General features: G+C 42.1%; 1 protein-coding gene across 1 annotated transcript; it reads right to left on the reverse strand.

Annotated features, from left to right (window-relative positions):
- Positions 1-547: 547 nt before the first annotated feature.
- On the reverse strand, positions 548-23,552 carry LOC133530779 (uncharacterized). Its single transcript, XM_061868850.1, has 4 exons — positions 23,156-23,552; positions 7,873-8,008; positions 4,583-4,777; positions 548-3,271 (listed from the first exon to the last, which is right to left on the reverse strand). Exons 3-4 carry the CDS (start codon positions 4,666-4,668, stop codon positions 826-828), a joined length of 2,532 nt encoding a protein of 843 aa, XP_061724834.1. The 5' UTR covers positions 4,669-4,777; positions 7,873-8,008; positions 23,156-23,552; the 3' UTR covers positions 548-825.
- Positions 23,553-24,113: the final 561 nt, after the last annotated feature.

Here is a 24,113-nt window from a genome sequence, read left to right on the forward strand (position 1 = left end):
GTTGCTTATGTTTATTTAAAGACTGTTTGTTTCTCAATAAATTAAAAACAAAAACAACTAAGACAAGTTTTAAAACTAATTGTGAAATGTTGTGCCTTGTGCCCATTACGTTAAAGATTTACCATTTCTGAATGTAAGGTAAGTAGCTGGTAACAGAATGAGTAAATACAGCTGGGGAGTTAATGGTTTGTTTCGCAAAGCAAACCTGTATATTTTAATTATTATGTGTACCTACTATCAAATTATACCTGGTTGTGAGGCGGGTCGGACAGGCGCGCGAGGTGTGCGAGGCGCGGGCGAGGCGCGGGCGGCGGCGGCGCGCGGCCAGCCAGCGCGGCGCCGCGCACAGCAGCGAGCTGCCGCCGCTGTCGCTGCCCGAGCTCGAGCTGCGCGCCGCCGGCCCGGGCGGCCCGGCCGCCGCGCCCACCGGCGCCCGCTCGCTCGTAGACCGACCGGGAAGGCTAGCTCTCCGGTGCTTATTTTCCGTTGCTACCTTTTTCTCTTTCAAAGGTCCATTTCCTCCTTCGAATAAATAAAAAACAAAAAGTCTCATTCCAACCGTTTATTAAATATATCACTACATAACGATATATAGCTTCGATACAACTCTGTCGTCTATATACAAATAAATATACGTGCCCGTCCATCTATATATTCGTGATAAAAACTTCGGTGCGAGTAAAAAAAAAATAAAGTCAACTCCGATGGCGGTCTACGCTCTATTACATACAAAATAATAGTGTCTACGTCGAGTCAACCGTACGAAACAAAACCGTTCGTGAGATAAGGCACTAGCACTGTCGGACGCAAGCGTGCGGTGCGGGGTCAGCGGCACGGGGCACAAGCGAGCGCGATACCTGCCGCGACGCGGGGTGCGGGCGGCGGCGCGGGCGGCGGCGAGGGCGCCGCGCGCCGCGGGGACGTCATCGTGCTGCGAGACGCGCGCTGCGGCGCCGGCGGCGACGTGGCCGCGCTGCGGGTCGCGCGCGGCGGCGGCGGCGCCAGGCTCGGCGCCGACACGCGCCGCGCCGGCGCCTCGGCCGGCGCGGGCGGCGACTCCGGGGGCCCCGCGCCGCGCTCCTCCGGGATGATGTCGAAAACGCGGCGGAAGCGAAGCGAGCCGGCGCGCGCGCGGGGTTCCGCGGGCGGCGGGACGGACGCGCGCCGCGCCGACGGCGGCGGCGACGGCGAGGGCGGGGGTGGCGGCGAACGAGGACGATTTGTCGTCCTTTTTGTCGTTCGCTGGATTCTCTCGTAGATAGGTATCGGGATCCGAGACTTTTTACTTTTGGAGTTACCGTAATGCTCGTCAGAGTTCGTCGTCTCGGGGGAATTCAGCGAATCGTCCACGTACTCCAGGATCTCTAGGATCTCGATACACTTGTCGCCGTCGTGGATTTCGGACTTCTGATAGATACGGCGCGGCGCGTCGGGCGGCGGCAACGACAGCTTGCCGTGCAAAGCGCGTTCTATTCTTCCATTATGTTCTTCAATAAGACTACTTCCGTTTCTCGCCAGTTTGTTCCGGTCGCCGCGGGGCCGTCGATGAATGCGCATACATTTATACTCCTCTTGAGCGACTTTAGCGATGAGCTCTTCGATGAGCGCGGCGACAACGGCACGTGCATCGTGATCGGCGGCACGCCGCCGCGCTTTCTCCGGCCCACCGCCACGGCGTGACTCCATCCGCAGCTCGCGCTTACGATGCCGCCGCAGCAGTCGCTCGCGGATTCTGTCGGGCATTCGATCGGCAACGACGACGTTTTCTTTGTCGCAACCGCAGTCTTCGTCAGTTATGCGCACGAAGAAGGCTTCGGGCTTATCGCGCGTCGGCGGCGCCTCCGGGAGCAAGTCCAGCACGTCCACTGCGGAGCGCTGCAGGCGGCGCGCGGGCGGCGGTGCGCGCGGCGACGCAGGGTCGTCCAGGCTGTCCACCAGGCTCGGGCATGCTGACGGCTCCGCCTCCGACGACGACGTGTTCACCTCCATGGAGGCGGAGTGCGGCAGCGCCGATAGCCGCGGCACGAGCGCCGGCTCGCGCGCCCAGTAGTTGCCGGCGCCAACGCCCAACCCCGTGAGCGAGGGTGAATCCGAGTTAGAGTCGGTATGGTGTTCGATATACGCGTCCACGTTGGAAGACTCGATTTGTGTCAGCGTTGGCTCGCCGGGGTAGGGGCCCGGCTCCAACCGGTACAGCTCATCGTGGAAGAGCTTCTGAATCTGTTGCAGCACTGCGCGATTGACCGAATCCACCGGTTCGTTGTTGTTGGGTTCGGGCGCGGGGGACGGTGGCGAGGGGAGCGAGGGCGGGCGAGGGTTGTTGCACGCGTCGCGCTTCTCGTTATCGGCATGGCACAGCTCCTCGTTGCCGAAGATGATCTGATGGTTGGAGGTGGGGCTGAGGTGGACGATTGTGTTGACGCCAGTGTTCTGCAGTCGCACTTTGATTTCCTTCTCGACGACGACCCCGGCGCCACCCACCGCCGCGCTCATACTCTCCAACTGCTCCGAGAGGGAGTTGAGGCTCTCCACTAGAATGTTGGAGACGTACTCATCGATGTTGATGTTGCAAGCGCGGCCACGCGCGGGGCTAGAGCTCGCGTTCGTCCGCGCCGGACTGCGCGGTTCCGGAGCGCGCGTCGCCTCTACCGTCTCGGATACGACGATCTCGAGTACCTCATACGGCGGAGAGCCAGCGGTCGTCAACATGTCGAAAGGAAGACTGCTATAGCGGTCGACGTCGACCTCGGCAACGTACGGGGCCGGGACGGGCACGGGCAACGGCAGCGCGGTGGGCGGGGACTCCGATGGCGTCGCCGTGGAGTCGGGGGAGGAGCGCGCGGCGGGCGGCTCGCGCGCCGCGTCGCTCGCCAGGTGCGAGTAGCGCGCGAACACGTCGCGTGGCGCGGCGGGCGAGCGCGCGCGGTGCGACGCGAACGTGCAGTCCGAGCACGCGGGGGATGCGCCCGGCGACGCCGGCGGGGACGCGGGGCGCCACTCCAGTCGCTGGCGCTTCGGCGTCGCCCAGCCCGAGCCGGCGGGCGAGCGGCGCAGCTCGGAGCTGGAGCCGTGCAGCGAGCGCGTCGTGCGCTGCGCGGGCGCGGGCGCGGGCGCGCGGCCCCACAGGCGCCGCAGCAGCGCGGACTTGCGCATGAGCTCGCGGTCGGGATGCGCGCTGCGCACGCAGCCGCCGCACGCCGCCGACGACGATGACGGTGACGTGGCGGCACACGGTTCCTCTGTCTCGTTACTCTGCTGAGCTAAACGGTATCTGGAAATGTAAACAATAAACCGGGTCAGTTGATGTAAGTGATGTAACAAACGTTTTCAAACGGGTACCCCCTCTATAAAGTTTGACATTTTTAATAGCTTTAGCGTCACTGCTAATCAGACCTACATATAGATCCCATCAAAAACTTTATCATGTAAAATGTTGCCAAGAAACCATAAGGCTCGCACTGTCAAAAAGTTATCAGATCTCTTGTAGAGCCAAGCATCTAACTCTACAAGCCCTAACTTCACAAACTATGCCTTAGTCAAAATATATGGCTTGGCCGTTTCGCTACCGTCACATGGGGTAAGGTGAAAAATTTATTCACAATTCATTATTTTTTATTATACTATACTTCTTGTAGTAACAAAACGGCCAAGCCACATAAGTATTTTGACTAAGGTGTAGAGTTTGTGAAGTTAGGGCTTGTAGGGTTAGAAGCTTGGCTTTACAAGAGCTGTGATAACTTTTTGACAGTGCGAGCCTTATGATTTCGTCTTGGCAACTTTTTACATGGAAATGTTTTTGATGGGATTTCACTTCTTTTTGTAAGTCGCTTATGACAATCTTCCATCCCCTAATTTAGAGCGTTGAGGGTGATTTACTATTTAAAATCCTGAAATACGTATATCTGGGATCTTTTATACAATCTGCTTTTTTCACTGATTCTCCATACAAACTTCAACCCTTTGTTTTGCCCTAACGCCCTTTTCCTCCCCTTTTTACTCTTACGGGGTGATTTGGGTTTGAAAACTGTTATATATCGTTCCCCAAATTAAATTAAATACCAAATTTCAACTAAATTGGTTCAGCGGTTATTGATTCCCCATAAAAAATTCCACCCCCCTTTTCACCCCCTTAGGGGACAAAAAATTTCATGATTTTGAATTTTTATATTGTTTGTGTACTAATACTATCCTACATAACCAATTTTAGCTTCCTAGGACTTGAGGAAGTACCGTAAAGGTTTTGATGAACATCACCATTAATGAGTGAGTCATAGTGCATGAGTCAGTGACGAAATCAGGGGTTTTTAGATAGGTATGGATAAAATCTAAAGTATGAGAGTATTGCAATTGGAGTTTTTTGTGCTTAATAACTAACACTATTGACATTATATCCCACGAATTTTGTTTATCTGGTATAATCCAAACCCAAATTATAAGAATTCAAAAAAACGACGAAGCGCTTCGAGAAAAGGTAAGTGCCCTTGCGATCCGCTTTGCTCGTCTTGGCGGGGGCACTGCCGTGCCCCCAGATACATTCTTCCTAACTTAGTTTATGCTAAGATACATATGTGATCACACTCACTTCCTCATGATGGTCTCTGGTACGGAGTATCGTCGGCGCAGCAAGCCGGGCGAGGCGCCGGCGCGCGTTGGTTCCACGTGCGGCATGGCGGGCGCGGGCGCTGCAGCCGGCGCGGGGGCGGGGGAGCAGGCGGACGCGGGGGCGGGAGGGGCGCTCGCGCACCATGTGCAAGGGCTTGACAGCTGACTCGCGAGCCTGAAACACAGTACAAGTGCCGTGACAGAACATGACAAATTAGAGATATGTTTTCGACAATATTTTTTTTTGAGACAATATTCTTGACATTTTTATTGGCATATTTGTCTCATGCCCCTGTGCCACAGATTATATAATAGTCAGTAGCGCAAAACCTTATAGAAATTATCGCGGCTCGCTGTGCGTATCGCACGCGAGCTGCGGGCGCATACCTCCCGGCTCGCTGAGCCACACAATTATATGAATATAACTGTACAGTCCGGTATTGGAAATCGATGATTTATCTATGGCATGGCGGCAGGAATCGGAGCGAAGCGTAGAAAACATGTAAATAGCATGCAGATGCAGCGATATCTCTCCGCGCGGCGCGGCTCGAGCGGTGCGAGTGCACACCAGCACGGGCGCCGGGACTCATGAATTATGTAGATAAATAATTCTCAATCTTCGTGGTCATGAAACCGTTTATTACCTTGTGTGAAACATCGAGGTAATTCATGAAGGACCGGCGTAATCTATACCCTGTTAACACGCCAGTCCATGAATGAATACTTACTTTAAGTAAGTTCGCGTGTAAGCGTTTTTCGTGCTTGTTATAAGGGAACGGCTATAACTATATTTTTTTTGGGATTTAGGCACAATTTTATCGAGAATATGCACCGTACGAAGATAGTTAGACAACCAGTTGGCCAAACTATAGTTTAGTAAATGTTTCCTAAAAAGTACGACTCGATCCAAATGATGGTTTCACAATCACAACACAACTAAGGAAAAAGATAGTTACGGTACGGTGAGGCAACAAACGCGGAAAACAATTTGACTCCATTTGTTATTGAATAATTCGAGGTCCACTAAATTCCCCTAATTATGTTGCCCTTTTAATTACCAGTACCAATTGGCTGAGTGGGGTGACTCAGCTTCCATCTAGACATAGGTAAGAACAACCTACACAAGAGCAAAACACACAAAGAAAAGCTCGTCAGATACAATCTCTCTAAAACTGCAGCAAACCAAATAAATTACGCACTGATAAAAAAGTATCACTAACCGGTATTTAATGATAATCTTGTATCTCGGTGGAGGTGGTCGCGCGACTGCACCGAGACTGAGACGCTCTGAGACCCAGGCCTGTATAGGCACGCCGGCGGTGCTGATTGCCGCGCTAACGGCGCTTCATTAACAAATGATAATGAACTCTTACAGTAGTTACCAGCCGCTATCCTAATTATTCGGTACAATTACTGCTCATCCAAACACACAGTAAAACTGAAGTTAGGGTGAATTCGAGCATTTGAAACAAGAGATGAGTTATTTGTAAAAACTACTTTTGTTTACTTTGAGTTGAGCTATTCCAGGCTGTAAGTGTAAACTACAGAAGTTACAGATCATATTGATCGTATTCCGAGCCATAAACCCAGTGAGTAGGGTTGCTAATAGCTCCTGAAGATTAGTTTTAATTACGGCCAAACGTAACGAACGGTCGATATTTATAATCAGCTAAATGGATACTCAACCTAATTAGAGATCCATATTGCATTTTTGACATATTCCAGAAGCCTAAGCACTTAAGCTGCGCTGCGCTCGAGTGGGGAACTGGGTCAATCGGGGGATCGTGTTAATTACGCAATCGCTGCGCTTCCGGCGGTCAGTGGACCCGATCCGACCCCACCGCTGACAGATGGGACCGTGTTGCTCTTGCCCGTTGCAAGTATTCTTCTGATTTGGGTTATTACACTTCTTAAGCCTTTGGTACTATTAAGCATATTTGCTACTGAAAGTATGGACATGGACAAAATATTCGTACAAATATTATTTTTTACATTCGCAATAATAGGCTGCGAGAGAGGCGCGCCGGCAATGGCGGCAATAGATTTTCGTAAATACTACATCCTTATCAATGGCTTAGGCCGCAAAGTGACCTTGAACGAGCTTCACGCGCCGTTCCGGATATTGTAATTTTCAAATTTAGTTTGAAATTTTGAGATTGCGTAGCGCTGGTGGCCTATTGGTAAGAGCGTGCGACTTGCATGAGTTTTTCATCGCTCTTCGTCGCAGTCGCTTTTCGTTGAAGGAAAACATCTTGAGGAAACCGGACTAATCCCAATAAGGCCTATTACTCTACCCTCTGGGTTGGAAGGTCAAATGGCAGTCGCTTTCATAAAAACAAGAGTCCACTGTCTACGCCAATTTTTGGGATTAGTTGCCAAGCGGACCCCAGGCTGACGCTCATGGGAATGGGCGGTGGCAAAATGCCGGGACAACGCAAGCATGATAATGAGTTTTGACAACCCGGCGGCGGCGGCGGCGGCGCGCTTTCTCTTTCGTGAAATTAAACAAGGGGGCCCACCGCGAAAACCGAAATTCGCAAATTGCGGGGATTTTTCTCTTTAACTGTCACTAAGACGTAATTAGAGTGACAAAGAAAAATGTCCGCAATTGACGAACTTCGATTTTCGCGGTTATAGCCCTGAACTTAGAACCCTTATAGATTTGTCATGTCTGTCTGTCTGTCCGTCCGTATGTCACAGCCACTTTTTTCCGAAACTATAAGAACTATACTGTTGAAACTTGGTAAGTAGATGTATTCTGTGAACCGCATTAAGATTTTCACACAAAAATAGACAAAAAAACAATAAATTTCGGGGGTTCCCCATACTAACTGAAACTCAATTTTTTTTTTCATCAAACCCATACGTGTGGGGTGTCTATGGATAGGTCTTCAAAAATGATATTGGGGTTTCTAATAAAAAAAAATTCTTAACTGAATAGTTTGCGCGAGAGACACTTTCAAAGTGGTAAGATGTGTCCCCCCCCACCCCTCCCCCTGTAACTTATAAAATAACAGAATGATAAAACTAAAGAAAACAAATATGATGTACATTACCATGCAAACTTCCACCGAAAATTGGTTTGAACGAGATCTAGTAAGTAGTTTTTTTAATACGTTATAAATGGTACGGAACCCTTTATGGGCGAGTCCGACTCGCACTTGGCCGCTTTTGTCTACTGAGTTACTTACTAATTTAACATTAATTATTTAGGTTTTATACTAAAAAAAGTATTATTTTAGATGACTGTGCAACTTTTGGGTACTTTACCTTTGACAGTCGTGCGTGGTATCGGAGCGCTCTTTTAGCGTCGCCGCCGTCGGCCAAGCGGCGCGCAGTGTTCGCAGCGCAGCGCGCACGCAGCACGATGAGGCGGAGTCGCGTCCGCTACCACCCAGGAAACTGCCTGCAACCGCAATCAGATCTGGTTACAATCATCGACTCAATTGTTAAACAGATGTCAAAGCTCTCAGGATTTGTGAAGAGGCAAATGAAATCCTTTAAAAATCCAAAAGTTATTATACCTGTTTACAATTGCTTAGTTAGGAGTGGGTGCGTATAGATGGCTATAAATATTTTCGTTATAATATATATATATATATATTAAAATAACAATATCACTCGCAATAATGCTGATTTGATATTATTATTAAATGACGTAACAACACTTACTTAATATATTTACAAATGATATTATTATGGATCTAAAAACTTTAGCATAACATTCTTGAAGCATAATTCATATTTCCTTTCCCAATCTTATGATATAACGTTTATTAATAAGCAGAATTGGTATAAACTTTGTTGATATACTCGTAATGTATTAGATAGGTAGGTACATAATCCCAGATTTACTACGCACTAAAAACAATACACCTTCTACATATAAAGAACTGCTATTTATGACAAGGTTAGGTTACGTTAGAACTGCGACCCCTACACAAATCGAACCGCTATCAGACAAGTAGGTTATGTTAGGTTAGAACTGCGACCCTTACACAAAACATAACGCTACCAGAAAAGTAGGTTAGGTAAGAAAGAACTGCGACCCCTACACAAAACGAACCGCTCGCTACTAGAAAAGTAGGTTACCACAGACTATGTATTACAAAGGTGTCTCCGTTTCGGACGGGGAAAATATTTGTATCATGTTTAGCGATAATTTTCAATCTGTCTTTGAAATTAAAACCCCCATTAAAACCGGTTTTTAACATTAATAAAATTAATTTAACAGATGAGTTAGTTCTTAAATATTTAAAGTTAGTCAATGTTAACAAGGGCGCTGGTCCTGTTAGAATACACCCACTATTAATAAGCGCGGACACAGTATTTCCTGTCACATGGATTTTCAGGTTATTCAATAATGAAGGACACTTTCCTCAAATCTGAATAAAAACTTGGATAACACCGATACCCAAGGGTAATATGAGTCAGAATATCGAAAATATAGATCTATTTCTAAATTGTAACAATTTGGCAAAATATTAGACAAAATTGTAACTGATCAGCTTTCTTATGCCGTTCGTTGTCATATCAATTCAAACTAGCATGGGTTCTATAAAGGTCGAAGCGTCGAAAGTAATCTTTTGTCTTTTAGCGAAGTTATACGTCATGCCATGGACAATAAATATCAGGTCGATGCAGTGTATACAGATTTCCCGAAGGCGTTTGATAAAAGTGTCTTATAATACGCTGTTATTAAAACTATGGAACCTTGGTATGCATTGTGACCTTTTCCGGTGGGTAAGTTAAATCATACAGAGCAGATCACAAGCAGGAGTACTGGCAGGTTTTTCATCTGTCTTCAAACAGCCACACACTCGTCAGGCGTCCCACAGGAGTCACATTTGGGCCCGTTGTTATTCTTCTCAAGAGCTCTTCTTTATGCAGAAGATACCAAAATCGATCGAATTATTAAAACGCACACTGACTGTTCTGATTTTCAAGAAGAACTGAATTTTTTTGAGGATTACTGTGCTCAAAATAACCTCTTTTTAAATAATGACAAATGTGCCGTAATCACATTTACACGAAAAAACAGCCCATATTACACAATTATACGCTATGTGGTGGTACTTTAACACGGCAGGATAGTATACGCGATCTGGGGGTAATAATGGACATATATGCCTCAGCAGAAACAGCAATTCGTGAATTCGTCTTCTTTCTCGCGTCGTGTCTACCTTACTTGATCAAAATCACATAAAGTACACATCGGTAAACCGCATGCCACAGCCGTCCTAATACGTACCATATTAGTAACATATCGTACTAAGATACATTTGGTTTGGGACTGGCCTAACCCTTTAATTGGGCCAGTGCTAATACACGTCATCTTTACGAGAACTTCCGTGAGTGCTAGTAAGACGACTATGGTAAATATGATAATAATTAGGTATTACGTTCACAGATCTGCCTAATGCATTTGGTTAACAAGCTTTAATAATCTTAAGTTCAGAAGGAGTTTGATGGTTGCTGGCCGAAATGTACGAGCATATGTAAGCTACCTACATAGGTATACTACATAGTTAGCTAGTCAGTAGCTACGCTACGCCAAGCAAATTTGAATAAAAACATTTAGTTTTCTTTCATCCCTAAGTTTGGCCTTCAATACTGCCGCTAACCTTATTGATCGGACCTATCTTTGTATTTTGTTTCGTCGTGCTTACTATTATAAATAGTTTATAATAGTAAGTCGAGTCTAGATTTCAGAACTAGCCTATGTACTTAATAATGCTTAAAACGCACTGCGATTTAATTCCTTACGGTTTCAGCACCGCAAAAAGTATACTTACGGCATGCTTCATAAGCGCACGCACGTGCAAGAATGAAACCGCAAGAAATTTTACTGAAACCCCAAAAAAACAATCGCAGCGCGTTCTAAGCCCCACTCTGAGTCACACAACGTGTCCAAAGAGTACATATTATTTCTGAAATAACTTTATTATAATCAACACGTCAACAGTAAGTTTATGTGCTCCAACACCCAAGATGGTGAATAGACTAGTCACCAGCAAGGATGTTTATAAGGAAACTTCTTAAGATGTGACTAAATTAGTAAACCACATCGGCTAGCGACCGAAACGTAAACAATGAGTCAGCTTTCCACCGGCGAGCGAAGAACAATGCACTAATCGCCGATAGTCGCTACTAATTACCGACAATCAACAGCGCTTGACTGCATGACCGCTGGTCGACTTTAGTACCTCGTAACAAGGTATACAATGTGTCAGCTAACCGCGAAACGATCTCGCTTCATTACGCACGGGCGTTACTCCCTCATTAAACGCCTTACATACAATTAGGACGAGCGGCTATCGCGTGCGTGCTTACTAAACACATACTATACTAACACGATTAGTGTAATGACAGCCGTATTACCGAATAAACACTAAATTATAACTAGGAATTGTGTGAGATTGTCCCCAAATATTTATTTATTTAGGTACAGTTTATACTGAGGTTAATACGTTCACCTCTTTTTATGGGAACGGCGTCTCAACTTCCCAGTCTAAGTTCAATTACCTATGTTGGATGTGTTAATGAGGGTTTCAAGGCACGAGGGTTAAACAAACTTTGCCACCGAGTGAAACACAAAAATTTTCAGCACACCAACACGAGGAAAATACTAACTATGAAATACCAAATAAATCAAACCAAATCAAATCCAAATGAACGTAATATAAAATGTATCATACATTATCATTATTTAAAAGTAACTTCCACCAGCTAATTCAATTCAAAATTTCCATCAGATTACTTTGCCGCACATGTGGATAAAATGCAACTTTCTCATTCGTTTGTGAACAATCAAGAGAGACTTTATCAGTTGGTCTGGTATTTTTTTTTTGTAATTTAGGTGCCTATTAACTACGGAATACCTGCTTACGTTATTAACGGTCCAGCCTGTCTATCCAAAACATCTTATAGATACTTTCTTATCTTATCCGTAAGCTATTCGAAATTACTGGTTGCTATATAGGCTTGCTTGAATGTATAATGTTCTGTCTTTGATTTCACTTAAGTTGAACTCCTATATTAGTAACAACTTTGAGTAATCCAAGTTTAAAAATAAACTAAGCCCATTACTCATTGAACTATCTTGATAGTTTAATGAATTTCAAGTCTAAGTCAGACAAACATGCGGTGCCGATGACACACGCTGCAATCACACTTATAGCCACAAGGAGCATTTGCAAACACAAATCATAATAAACTCTATCCACATGCAAGGAAAACACACATTCCAATTAATTTTCAAAACTGAACTCAGCGAAACGCTCCAGTCGGCGAAAATAGCAGTCCCCTCGGCGTTAACACATGCAGAGATGCATAACTCATGTTAACGATGCGTCGGCGCAGCGCAAAAAGACAACACCGGGGATTCCTCTCGCTTCCACAGACCGAACCGAAACGTACCATTATCCCCCGATGACGCAAACTGGTCACAGATATGTGTCAGTTTAGACTGGTTTTGAAAAACTGGACTACAAGACGATGTAAATGCATGTCTCGACGGCAACGAGCTAATCCTTAAATAAACATGTCCAGCCCAATGCGGAGCGGGGTCAGCGACCGGCATCGATCGAGGGCCATGGGCGGCCAACAGCTTACGTGTGGCGTGTGAACGGTGCCGCACTGACGCCCAGCTGGAAGGTTTACGGCGTTTACAGCTGCTGCGGATTATTTGAGACTTCAGCGGCAAAACGCACTACAGTCACTTTTGAACGAGCTTAGGCTTCGGCTTCGGTTCATATTAACTGGTTAGGGAAGTATAGTGGAGGGAATATGCTGCGGAATGTAGACTAGTAGCGTCTTGCTTGTCTATCTCTCACAAGAACTTCAGAGACACGGCTAACTACAAATGTAGAGTCAAGAGGTTGGAGGGACTATTTCGATGTATGATTTTCAACAGTTAACAGTTCTTCAAAATTCCTGAAATTTGCAATTTATAAATAGGTAACTTCTTTTCTCCATCTGGCTCTGCTTAAACGATTTCTGACCCTTATTATAGAAATAAATATACTTTTGTTTTGATGCAAGAAAACCCCGGCGGCCTTAGCGGCGGTGTTGAGTTAATTAGGGTATACATAATAAAATTACTTAAAAACATAATATTTACGCATTTAAGGCAAAAGATACTATATCAAAAATACTTCCGCTACGTAAGTTGTAGGCAGTTTTTAAAACGAGAAATCAAACAATTAAGGATTAATGTTTGAGATGTCCCGACCCTTATGAGTAGTAATCATTACAATGGAGACACTGACAAACCAGTACTGCTCGGTGTGCTCCGTCAGCTCCGTTCCCACGGATGTTTTTCATCGTTGACAGTGTACACGATGCCTTTAAGTATGTACTGTACTCGAAAAAAGGTAATAAATTAGTGGAACCATTTAAATAGGTACCCACTTATTATACAAAACCAGTCCAGAGACTGCATGAAAAGTCGGCCCTGCACCAGCACTTGTAAGTACAGCAAAACTTTACAAACAAAATTGGGTTATTATATTTATCTAAAGGGGCCCACTAATTACCAGTTCTCCGGACGGGTTCACATTTGTTTTATCGCCAATTTTTCCGTAGATTTTTCTTTCACATAAAAATTTTCAAATAATTTCATAATGTAAAATAATATTTACACAGAATATTTAATTCAAATAATTTTCGTTCGAAATAGTTACTTTTCACAGAATGAAATAAAAAATAATTTTGTTCTAAGGATACTTAGTTCATGTAATTTCATTTCACAGAAACATCGATATCTAGAAAACTTGATTCTTATAAATTCGGTTTACCAACATTTAAGATACAGAACAGATATTTAAACGAACATTAAATTCATAGAATAACATTATTAAACTACTCTTCATACATATTTTTATTTGGCCGAAAATCATTGCAACGTCCTTTATCGGAACGCATACCAAATTGTAAAAAGTACGGTTTTGTGTGAAACAAAAATCTACGGAAAAATTGGCGATAAAACAAAGGTTGTTTATTTCAATAGGGTTGTTTCCATCTACAAATCTTAGGGCAGACTTGTATCCCAATAAATTCTTTTGGATTATAAGAACATGTTAAACTACTTTTAAAATATGGTCATTACAGGTCCCCGTAATGATCATATTTTTGTAAATATTGAATTTAAAATAATTTTTGCCACACGTCACGTGACCATATTCGAAACGTCTTTAAAGATTCTGATGACGTCACAACTCTCGGATTGACAGTGTTGACAGTTAGGCGGTAAACAACAAATGACAAATGTCAGTTGACAGTTCGTATCTTCTACGTGTGTATGTAGTTATGTGTCAAACCGTAAACTGTGACGTCACACAATTTTCAAACAGCGTTTTGGGCGCGAAAGCATCCGTCAAAATATATTTTGTTAATTTAACATATTTAAAGCCGTTTTTAGTATAAAAGTTGAATTTTAGGGCAACTTTTAGTTAATATAGAACGTAATACAAGAGTTTAAAAAAGCGGCCAAGAGCGAGTCGGACTCGCCCATGAAGGGTTCCGTATCATTTATGACGTATTAAAAAAAACTACTTACTAGATCTCGTTCAAACCAATTTTCGGTGGAAGTTTGCATGGTAATGTATATCATATATTTTTTTTAGATTTTTAATTCTGTTATTTTAGAAGTTACAGGGGGGGGGGGACACATTTTTTCACTTTGGAAGTGTCTCTCGCGCACACTATTCAGTTTAGAAAAAAATGATATTAGGAACCTAAATATCATTTTTGAAGACCTATCCATAGATACCCCACACGTATGGGTTTGATGAAAAAAAATATTTTTTTTTTAATTTTATGACGTATTAAAAAAAAACTACTTACTAGATCTCGTTCAAACCAATTTTCGGTGGAAGTTTGCATGGCAATGTATATCATATATTTTTTTTAGATTTTTCATTCTGTTATTTTAGAAGTTACGGGGGGGGGGGGGGGACACATTTTACCACTTTGGAAGTGTCTCTCGCGCAAACTATTCAGTTTAGAAAAAAATGATATTAGAAACCTCAATATCATTTTTAAAGACCTATCCATAGATACCCCACACGTATGGGTTTGATGAAAAAAGTTTTTTTGAGTTTCAGTTCTAAGTATGGGGAACCCCCAAAATTTATTGTTTGTTTTTCTATTTTTGTGTAAAATTCCTAATGCGGTTCATAGAATACATCTACTTACCAAGTTTGAACAGTATAGCTCTTATAGTTTCGGAAAAAAGTGGCGGTGACATAATCGGACAGACAGACGGACATGACGAATCTATAAGGGTTCCGTTTTTTGCCATTTGGCTACGGAACCCTAAAAATCGGAAACAACCCTATTCTACTATTCTGAAATGTATTTATTTTAATGGGTTTCAGCTCTAACCTAACCTAATCCACTTTTCTGGCAGCACGTCGCTGTCTTGCGGGTCGCAGTTCTAACCCAACCCACTTTACTGGCAACACTTCGCTGTCTTGAGGGCACAGTTCTAACCTAACCTAACCCACTTTGCTTGCTTCTGTTCTTAGGGCATTATATTGTCAATATTTAATGAAACAAAATTAGAGTGTCTATATTTTATTTTAAAATTGTGGTACAAAATAAGAAATCATTTATCGTACTTGGTACAATTTGAATGAATAGTAGGTGAAAGGTAATTGTGAAAATAGTAGTAGGAAGAAAAAAATATTCTGTTATACAGTTAATATTTTATTAAAATTCATAATATTTTAACAAATATTCTGAATTTTAATTTAGTTAAAAACTAGGTTTTCTAAAAACGTATACTTGAAGTGTGTTTCATTTAGGTGAATACTACGTGAAAGGTAATTAAGTGAAGTAATAATAGTTGAAAACAATATTCTGTGAACTGTAGTGTCGTACAAGTAACACTCAATGGATAAAAAATTCTACAGTTAGTCCTTTTTTTTTTAATAAATATTCTGAATTTTAATAAAGTTGCATAGTATGTTTCTATGAAATGATTAACCGAAGAAACAAAATTAAAAGTAACAAAAATATGGGGTTCGATTATTCTATGAAAAAAATTATTTAGAACGAAATTCATCCAAAATTAGGCGATAAAATAAGGGTACACCCTCCGGACGATATCGGCCTGTCAGTTATTCGCAAAAGCTGACAATCGCGAATAACTGACAGGCCGATATCGTCGGGTAAACTGGTAATAAGTGGGCCCCTAAACGCATAAAACACATCAGTGCGTTCCTTTGTCAAGCATTCTGAATTTTGTTTCAGCAGGTTATTTTGATGTTCTCCAAAATGTAATCTAGAAAAATCTCATAAAGCCTATCGGTAGATTTTTGGCCAATATGTAAAGTAGGTACTATGTATATTGTGGGAAGTGAGCAAATACTTGCCGCTTACTGGCGTGGCAATTACACTTAAATGTTTATTGACACGCGTAATAAGCTATGGCACTAAACCGCGAACTGCCTCGTAAAACTATAACGGAGATGCAGTTGCACTTAACGTTGGAGGTCAACGCGTGAAAATGACTGTGGTAGGTAGCGTGCACGTTTCTGCTTTCGGAGAATCTTTCTATTTTATGTGAGTGTTCTGTTTTCTCGATTTGGCGTACAGAAACAGTGTGTATTGTTTCAACCTATAGCCAATTAATAAGGTGAAGAATAATAATATGGTATAATACTCACGAATTAAGTGATAATTCTAAACGACTACGAGTGTACTACCTAACAAAAATACCGGTCACGTGCGAGTTCGTTTTACTCGCGCACCGAGGGTTCCGTAGAAACTTTGAATTATCTTGTGTAACAACTATAAAGGCGAAAGACTTTTGATCAGAAGTACCTATACTAAGTATGATTGTGTACGGCGCCATCTATCGGCAAATTGTGTAACTAATTTGATTTGCGCGCTGTTGTGGTCGACGTATGTTGGTTATTCGAGGATAATTCATGTGAACCGATTTCAAAAATTGATATTTTATTTGAAAAAGGTGTCTTTAATGTAATCTCATAGAAATTTCAAGTGTAACAATAAACACACGTAAATTTGGGTAAATTTCTTCGGTAAACTTCGTAGATAACGGGGGATGGGGGAATGTTATTTTTTCACATTTCCCTTCATAAATCAATTTTCTTTCACTATAAAAAAGAAAGAAATAAAATGTTTTAGAATGTACAATTTGAGCTCTTTCAAATGAGAGTCCGCGTCTAGTCCCACGGTGGCAGAACGAAGATATGGGGATTGAATTATGTAATCCCATCGCACACTCCCAGAAATGTAACCTGCAGAATACCGATAAACAGGCTACCTTTCTAGAGTGTTCTAGGCTTTGCAGTCTAGCCTCTACCAATCCTTATCTCCAATTAGCTTTCTATTAGCGCGTTTGTCTATAGAATTTAAGGCGGACTGATACTTGGCGGATCCATCCCAAATAATTATATTTGCCTATGTCACCGCCTATTGTACACGCGTGCAGGCACACGTGCTAACGCGCAGCGGTTGTGGTTTTAATATTTGAATGCGAGAAGCGAGGGCACGAGTAATAATAAGCCAACACCAAAAATAATTTAGGTAAGTACTTAAAAAAAGAAAAATAGTTTTACGAACTACTTATCCCTAAAATACATTACATTGCTTTGCTAATGTTTTTATGCTCCCGTCTAAATTTGTAGGTAGCGCAGGGTGTCCATGCAATACAGATTATACAGATTTAATTAGATTTATGTAAACTGTAGGTACCTATTTTAAAACTGGTTTTACTCTAGATTAGTTAGTAGAATCGTAATCCGATAGAATATTTTGAGTATTTCGACTATTTCGTTGCCAAAGTACATCGCGTCTACTATAAAACCTACGTGTCAAATTTTGGGACCAAAAAAGACAATAGAGAATCTAAAATCTGCCTATGACCTCAGTGGCCGTCTGATGCTATATAGGGCTCACAAAAGCCCCTAACGTCCACAGACCAGTTCGCCGCGACCTCCGCCGCGTCACGACGCGGCCCGGCCTCCACTCCACAGCCGGCCCGGCTGCGCGCGCGCCGCCCTTGCCGCGGGCGTCGAGGGCAACTCGCGATTCAACGACCCAGCTTTTCCGGGGTTTTGATCTTTACGATTATTTGACTTTGTGACTGCATTTAACTTTAAATAAATTAATATTTAGGGAGTCAGAACGTGACTAAAACGACGTAGGTATCTGCCCACCAGTCTTTTAAAGGTTTCCAAAAAGATATATGTCTTTATATGTGAATCATTAAAATACATATCCGCTAATATTGATGCTGACTGTGCTGTAGTGTAACACAAAACATATCTTGGAATAAAAGCAGTGCAAGATTGTAACTATGTGATTGTAATACAATTAGTCGTCTCTTTCTCTATTAGTAAAGATTGCCAGAAACTAGATTTCCTAAACTGTCCCCTAATAAGCTGTTGCCTCGGAACTTTTAAATCATCAAAAAGCTCATCGTACCAATTGGCTTTATGAAATACATTTTCACTACACTCCTATGCGGAAACCACCAAAACTGGAGAAATGTTTTATAATCCTATTAATTCAAATACAAGACGAGCAAGAAAAATTTGTTTGGCTCTAAGTATGTACTCTTCTTCCATAGAATCTCGGTCAGAAATTATATGAATTACTTGATAGTAATGTAGCAATGGTTTTTCGCTAAAACCGTTAAGGTACGCTATACGTGGCCTTTGGGTCATGAAGCCTCCAGGTTTCATGATCCAAAACCTATTACATACAAAACTACACCGGTCGGTGGCGTCCAAGGTCGCGACAATGTTGACCCAAATTGGTAACACGACCCTCCGCGATATCGTCGCTACATTCGGCACTCTTTACTGACCATTGGTAGGCCTTATGTCATCGGATTAAGGTTTATGAATTGTCAGTGCGGTGTCGATGGATTATAAAAGCCGTTACGAGGTGCTTAATGGGGCGCCCCGCACGCCACCGCACCTCACCCCCGCGCCGCAGCACGCGACCGGCGAAGATACTGACCACGAAGTAACCTTCTAGTTTTCCAGGGTTTATAAAAACATTTGCTAATCATCTTATTTATACAACTTAGATACATTATACCCCTTCTTAGATATGCCATTATAGGCATGTCTTTAGAATTATAACATTTAAAATTTTCGCGTTTCGAACACATATTGAATCACATTTATAACTGGGTCAATAGCGATTTTATTTTATTACGTTTATTTGCCGACGTTTCGACACGGGTTTCATTAGCCATGGTCGCTAAAATAAATAAATTGGCCATAGACAGGGTTGCCACACGTCCCGTATATACGGGACTGTCACCGTAATAAAGTATCACGTCCCGTATTTTTTTCCGTCCCGTTTTTGTCCCGTATATTATGGCAACCCTAGCTATAGACCCGGTTATAAAATTAAATGTCTTATTAATTATCATGTACTTCATTAATCACTATTTAATTGAGACTGAGAATTATGGATCATACAAGTTAGGTAAGTATTGTATGAAACACAAAGAAAAAAATAAATTTCTGGGTCAGAGGAAGATGCGTTTTGTTTGCCCCAGTCACCTTTAATGTAAGTTTTCCAATGGAATGAAAACGTTTTTTAGTTTTTTAACCTAACAGTGGGATGCCCATTGTACATCATCGGCTAATGTGCAAATGTAAGTTTATCATAGAATAATATAAGAATTTAGTTATTGTTATTTTAGTTACGGAACTCAAAAATATGAATGTATTTGTTTCTGAATATTGAAGACACTTGAGCTCGCGATCTAAATTAGTCAGCATCAGCAACTCCTTAACTATGAGGAACAAAAAACCTGCATCTGTTTATTACCCACGCCATGTGTGTAAGCATGTCAGTTACATACAGGGTGACAAGACCCACACGTTTTCAACTCTATCCCAACGCAATAAACCGTACGAATGTGCCGCAGACTGTTCTCTTTATGAATAAATTGCCTATAAAGTGTCAGTCTTGATACGGAGTAATGGCTGCCGCGATTACGCGGCGGAAACTTCCTGCCGGAGTTCACCAAACGTGTGTGTGGTGTATGTCTGCCCTAATACGTATTATAACATTAACAACCATAAGTGATATTCGAAGGCGCATTCAAACTTTTACCGTATTTTCGCGTAATAAATTGAAAGATGAAACTGAGGGCCTCCCACGAAAAACGAAATTTAAGTACTTATCTGTCTCTCTATCGCTCTTGTATATTCTAGTGATAGAGAAGTAGATAAACAAATTGCTCTTTTCGTTTTACGCGGTAGGCCCTCTGGTTTATCAATATTACTTGCTATTGTCATGGGTGGTGGTTGGTGAAGCAGATATGGTTTAGTAAAAATTGTGCGTGTGTGAATTGCAGGGATCGGAAACCGGTATTTTTTGTATGGGAACGAAAACGGTATTTTTTCGTTCTTTGTTAATTAATTACTTCATTTCTTATTAGGCAATCTAATAATACGAAGTCGTTATCTGAAAACACAACTGAGTCCTACATTTAGAGTATAAAATAAACCGAAATATATGGTTATTTCTATGTTTTTGCAAAAAACCGGTTAGTGTTTTGTTGCTTCACTGATCGCGAAGCGATTATTGACAACCCATTTTATGAATAGTTTTTTCTTATCAGGTTGCCTGTAATACGCCAGATTTATACTGGTTATCTGTCTAAAAGCATAATGAATTGCCGCCTCGTAGAGCATTCTGGTTGACGCACACTTGGCGTACTGCACAGATTGCACTTTTAATAACTTAACCGACCTGGTTGGTTGGCCTTATGTGGTCGTAAGGCTTACGTGTCAGTTAACAATGTAGACGATGATGCTATTAGCTACACCTCTAGCTAACCATTACCAGGCCTTATGCTGTCGCAATAAGGTCTAAGTATGGTTAATTAACCGTGTCGAAGATATTCAGTACAATATCCCTGTAATCCCGCGGCTCCATTACCACCATTAATAACATCCATTACCAGTATTACATTAATCTCCTCCATTAGCTTATCTGCACTTTACGTTCACGCAGGAAATTTTTGGCAAATGATCGAGCGTTTTTTCCGTTAATTCGCGCTATTCGATAACATAACAAGCAAGTGCGTCAATTTTGCGCCACCCTGGCAGCTGTTTGAAAGATACTGTCAGAAGAGTCCCAATAAGTTCTGAAATGTTCTGAAAGTTAAGAAGTTCTCTGTGATCTAAAATTTGCTCATTTAATAAGTTTTTGGCAAAAATTTCATTTTTGGTACAAGCTTTTATCGCTGACTGTACTTTTCTTTCCACAGGCATTTCATCGAGCAAATTCTAAAAACCCCAAACACAATTAGGTTGTGTTGTTTTATCACAGAGTTCCTATGTCCACCTCTTGTCTCCATCATCAGAATAGCTCGATGGTACCATAATATTGCATTGTCACCCAACTTACATATGTATGCAAATTTTCAGCTCAATCGGAAACCGGAAGTGGATCAAATTTAACTTGCAAGATTTGATTACAAACAGACAACGGTCAGGTGAAAGTAAATAAAAGCTTGTAAAAATATGATACAACAAAAATATATGACTTTATGCTTCCCGTGACTTCACTACTATTATATCCTCTCACTAGATCTGGTGTCGTCCCGTGGTACTTTCCTCACTACGCACTTCCACGCACTATTCGACACATTTTTACAATTAGTTTTGTACGCATGTATCTTTACTAATATTTAAATGAAGGAGTGGACAGTCAAGTGTAAAAATATGGGTGTACACATCTTAATCAAAAATATGTCCCATAGCATCTTATTCCAGTGTAATAAGTGCGTAGTACCATATTTATGTGACGATTCTCTCGATACATATTTTTGCAGCTGACTGGACAAAGGGGTGGAATTTATTGTGGAAGTGGGATATAAAAGTAAGCCAATAGAATATTGGTGATGGGTTCTGATACCAATTAGGTATCGCTATTGATTTTTATACAGGATGGTTCATGTGAGCAGGACTAAGCCTACACAATCAGGAAAATAAATGTTAATGAATCGTTCACCATCATATTTAAGTAAAACGTTTTTTTTGATATTTAACTTATTGGTAAGGACACATTTAATTATTTACAATCATGGACACCCTACAATACTTAATTAACAAAGATAAGACCTCTTTCAGACTCGCTATGACAGCACCTTGATTATGAAGAAAATTAAGTATCACACTTGCGAGAGATACGATTTTTCAAAAGTAACAGACTCCGATGACAATCCATTTGTCACTCGTTATGTATAATAAAACAAACAGGTTGAATATTTTTTTAACAGTAAAAAATAAATTTACGTTAATCTCACGAGGTAAGGAATGGAATCTCTACAGCGTGTATTTTTGATATTAACACATAATCAAAGGGCAATTAGTTTAGGCTGTAATGAACACACTTTCATAGGTTTTATAAAAAATGGACAACTTTTATTTTTTCATACAAAATAATTCAGCAAGCAATGTATTACTACTTTGATTTAACTCAAAACGTCTCATTAATGACGCGGCGGCGTCACAACTGTCAAAAGTGATCATGATGTACGACATACATTGCCGCTCGAAAAATTTTCAAAAATTAATTATGCTCTGGTAGTGAAGACTAAACTAAAAAAATCTATCAGAATTGTTTTATAGCACTAAAACCTACGTCTAGTTTAAGTTTGAGGTTATATCAAAAATACACACTGTATGTACCAAAAAGTGTCATCTAAAAACCTTAAATAGGTGGTGCTACAATACCTGGAATACTTGAAAAAAAAAATTAAATCATAGACTAACGCACTTCAGTCCGTCAATAACGCCTAGGTTCTTAGCTACTAGCGCTACTCTGGAGAGATTTGGAACTATTATTTATAGCTGACAACTGGACACTTTTTCAACAGTTCTACCATTAGAGATTTCACTCCTTTTAATTCCACATTCCATAACTGGTTGTACGCAACAGTTTCTTATAACTTACCGAATGCGCAGGCTTGATCCAGCTCACGTCTTCTGAATCACCCTGTATGCTGGGTTGTTTAGTTTGCTAGAGGAAAGCTCTAGACCTATGACCGTGTGGGTGGTGAACGTGGCCCATGGTTCCCCATGGTTCCTGGCAAAGCCGTCCGCATATGGGTTTTTTCTGCGTGGGTGGAGCAAATATTTACATCAATGCCGACCTTCCACGGCTGACCTGCGGCGTGCAGTGGTAACTAAATATTATGTACATTGTATAAGTAGAAGTACATACACATCGAATAGGATAAAGGATGACTCACGCTAGAACGGTCCGGGTCCGGCCTGAGGCTCCCGACACTTCGCTTTCTATGACGGTGATCATGCGGTGATGCCGGTGATCGGTGATCACGTGTTGTTTTCTATATAAAACTCAACTATCGGACGCCTCGACCCAGACCCCGACCGTTTTAGCGGTTCTAACATTAGTCATCCTTAAGAGCAATTCCTAGCTGAGGTTCAAAATCCAGGGAGGAAATAGTCGAGAGCGTTTGTATGGAAAAATCACCACTAGGAATTCCTCTTAAATTCTAAGGCTAGCCACCAAGACCCACCTGCTATATCTGCAGACACCGGTAACTTCAATGACGTTTCGGATGCAGGAAGTAAATCCGCGTCAAACTGACTGACTGACTAAATCCCGCCGGCACTTCACCACGGAATCTTCACAGAACTTGGAACTATTCCAGTTCGCGCGCTAATTCAAAGAAACACTATGCAGTGTATTTGCGTGAATTTGTCGCCAGTTCAGCCCGAGTGGAGCTCTAACTGGGTTACGTGCGGCACGATCGGCGGCCGGCGGGGACTGACTGCTGCCACTGCCACATGTGTTATTGACAACAAAGCTTGCCGACCACTGCGAGGTGGACCAGTATAATTCTCTCCGACGCATACTTCATTCAGGTCAAGTAACACTAGACATCTGCTCAGACAGCAGTGTAAATTTATGAATGATTAGGGCCGTCTCGGAGTCGGCCTTCGCGCGGAGCTGCGGGTCGCTATGGGATGACACATTCGGGTCGCGATCTACATTTTTTTCTACGAAAGTTTGGCAACTTGATCTTTGGGTCACTGAAAACTGTGTGTTTTGTTATTGGCAGACATCACGGCGACAGATTCTATCTTAGTACCATAGCTATATTAGGACTGCTAATCTGATGCGATTATTTTGTAACTGCGGGAACTCCCTGCCAAGATTTTTTCGAGGGACTACAGGGTTCGTCAAAAAAGGGGTGCACAATTTTTTTAAAGGATCACAACGCGCATATTTCATTCTAGAGTTGCAGAAGTCCATAGTCCAGCAAATCGGTTACCATAGTAACTGTTTGTCAACGGTATACTTGTTTGCCGTGCCAACGATGTGGTATAGGTACTTATATAAAAATAAAAGTTGTTTCGAATCATGAGGCAAATTACATTAGAGTGAATCTCATATGTATAGAGGAGTATAAAAGATTTATGAACAGACGGCATTTCAAAAGGTCACTCTACATATTATGATATTATTCAACG

This window comes from Cydia pomonella, chromosome 2 (genome assembly GCF_033807575.1).
Source record: "Cydia pomonella isolate Wapato2018A chromosome 2, ilCydPomo1, whole genome shotgun sequence".
Lineage (NCBI taxonomy): Eukaryota > Metazoa > Arthropoda > Insecta > Lepidoptera > Tortricidae > Cydia > Cydia pomonella.

Coding starts and splice junctions, on each gene's coding strand:
- LOC133530779 (XM_061868850.1), bottom strand. CDS start 4,668: ATGCCGCACGTGGAACCAACGCGCGCCGGCGCCTCGCCCGGCTTGCTG. Junction 3,272..4,582: donor CCAGAGACCATCATGAGGAA/GTGAGTGTGATC, acceptor TTACATTTCCAG/ATACCGTTTAGCTCAGCAGA.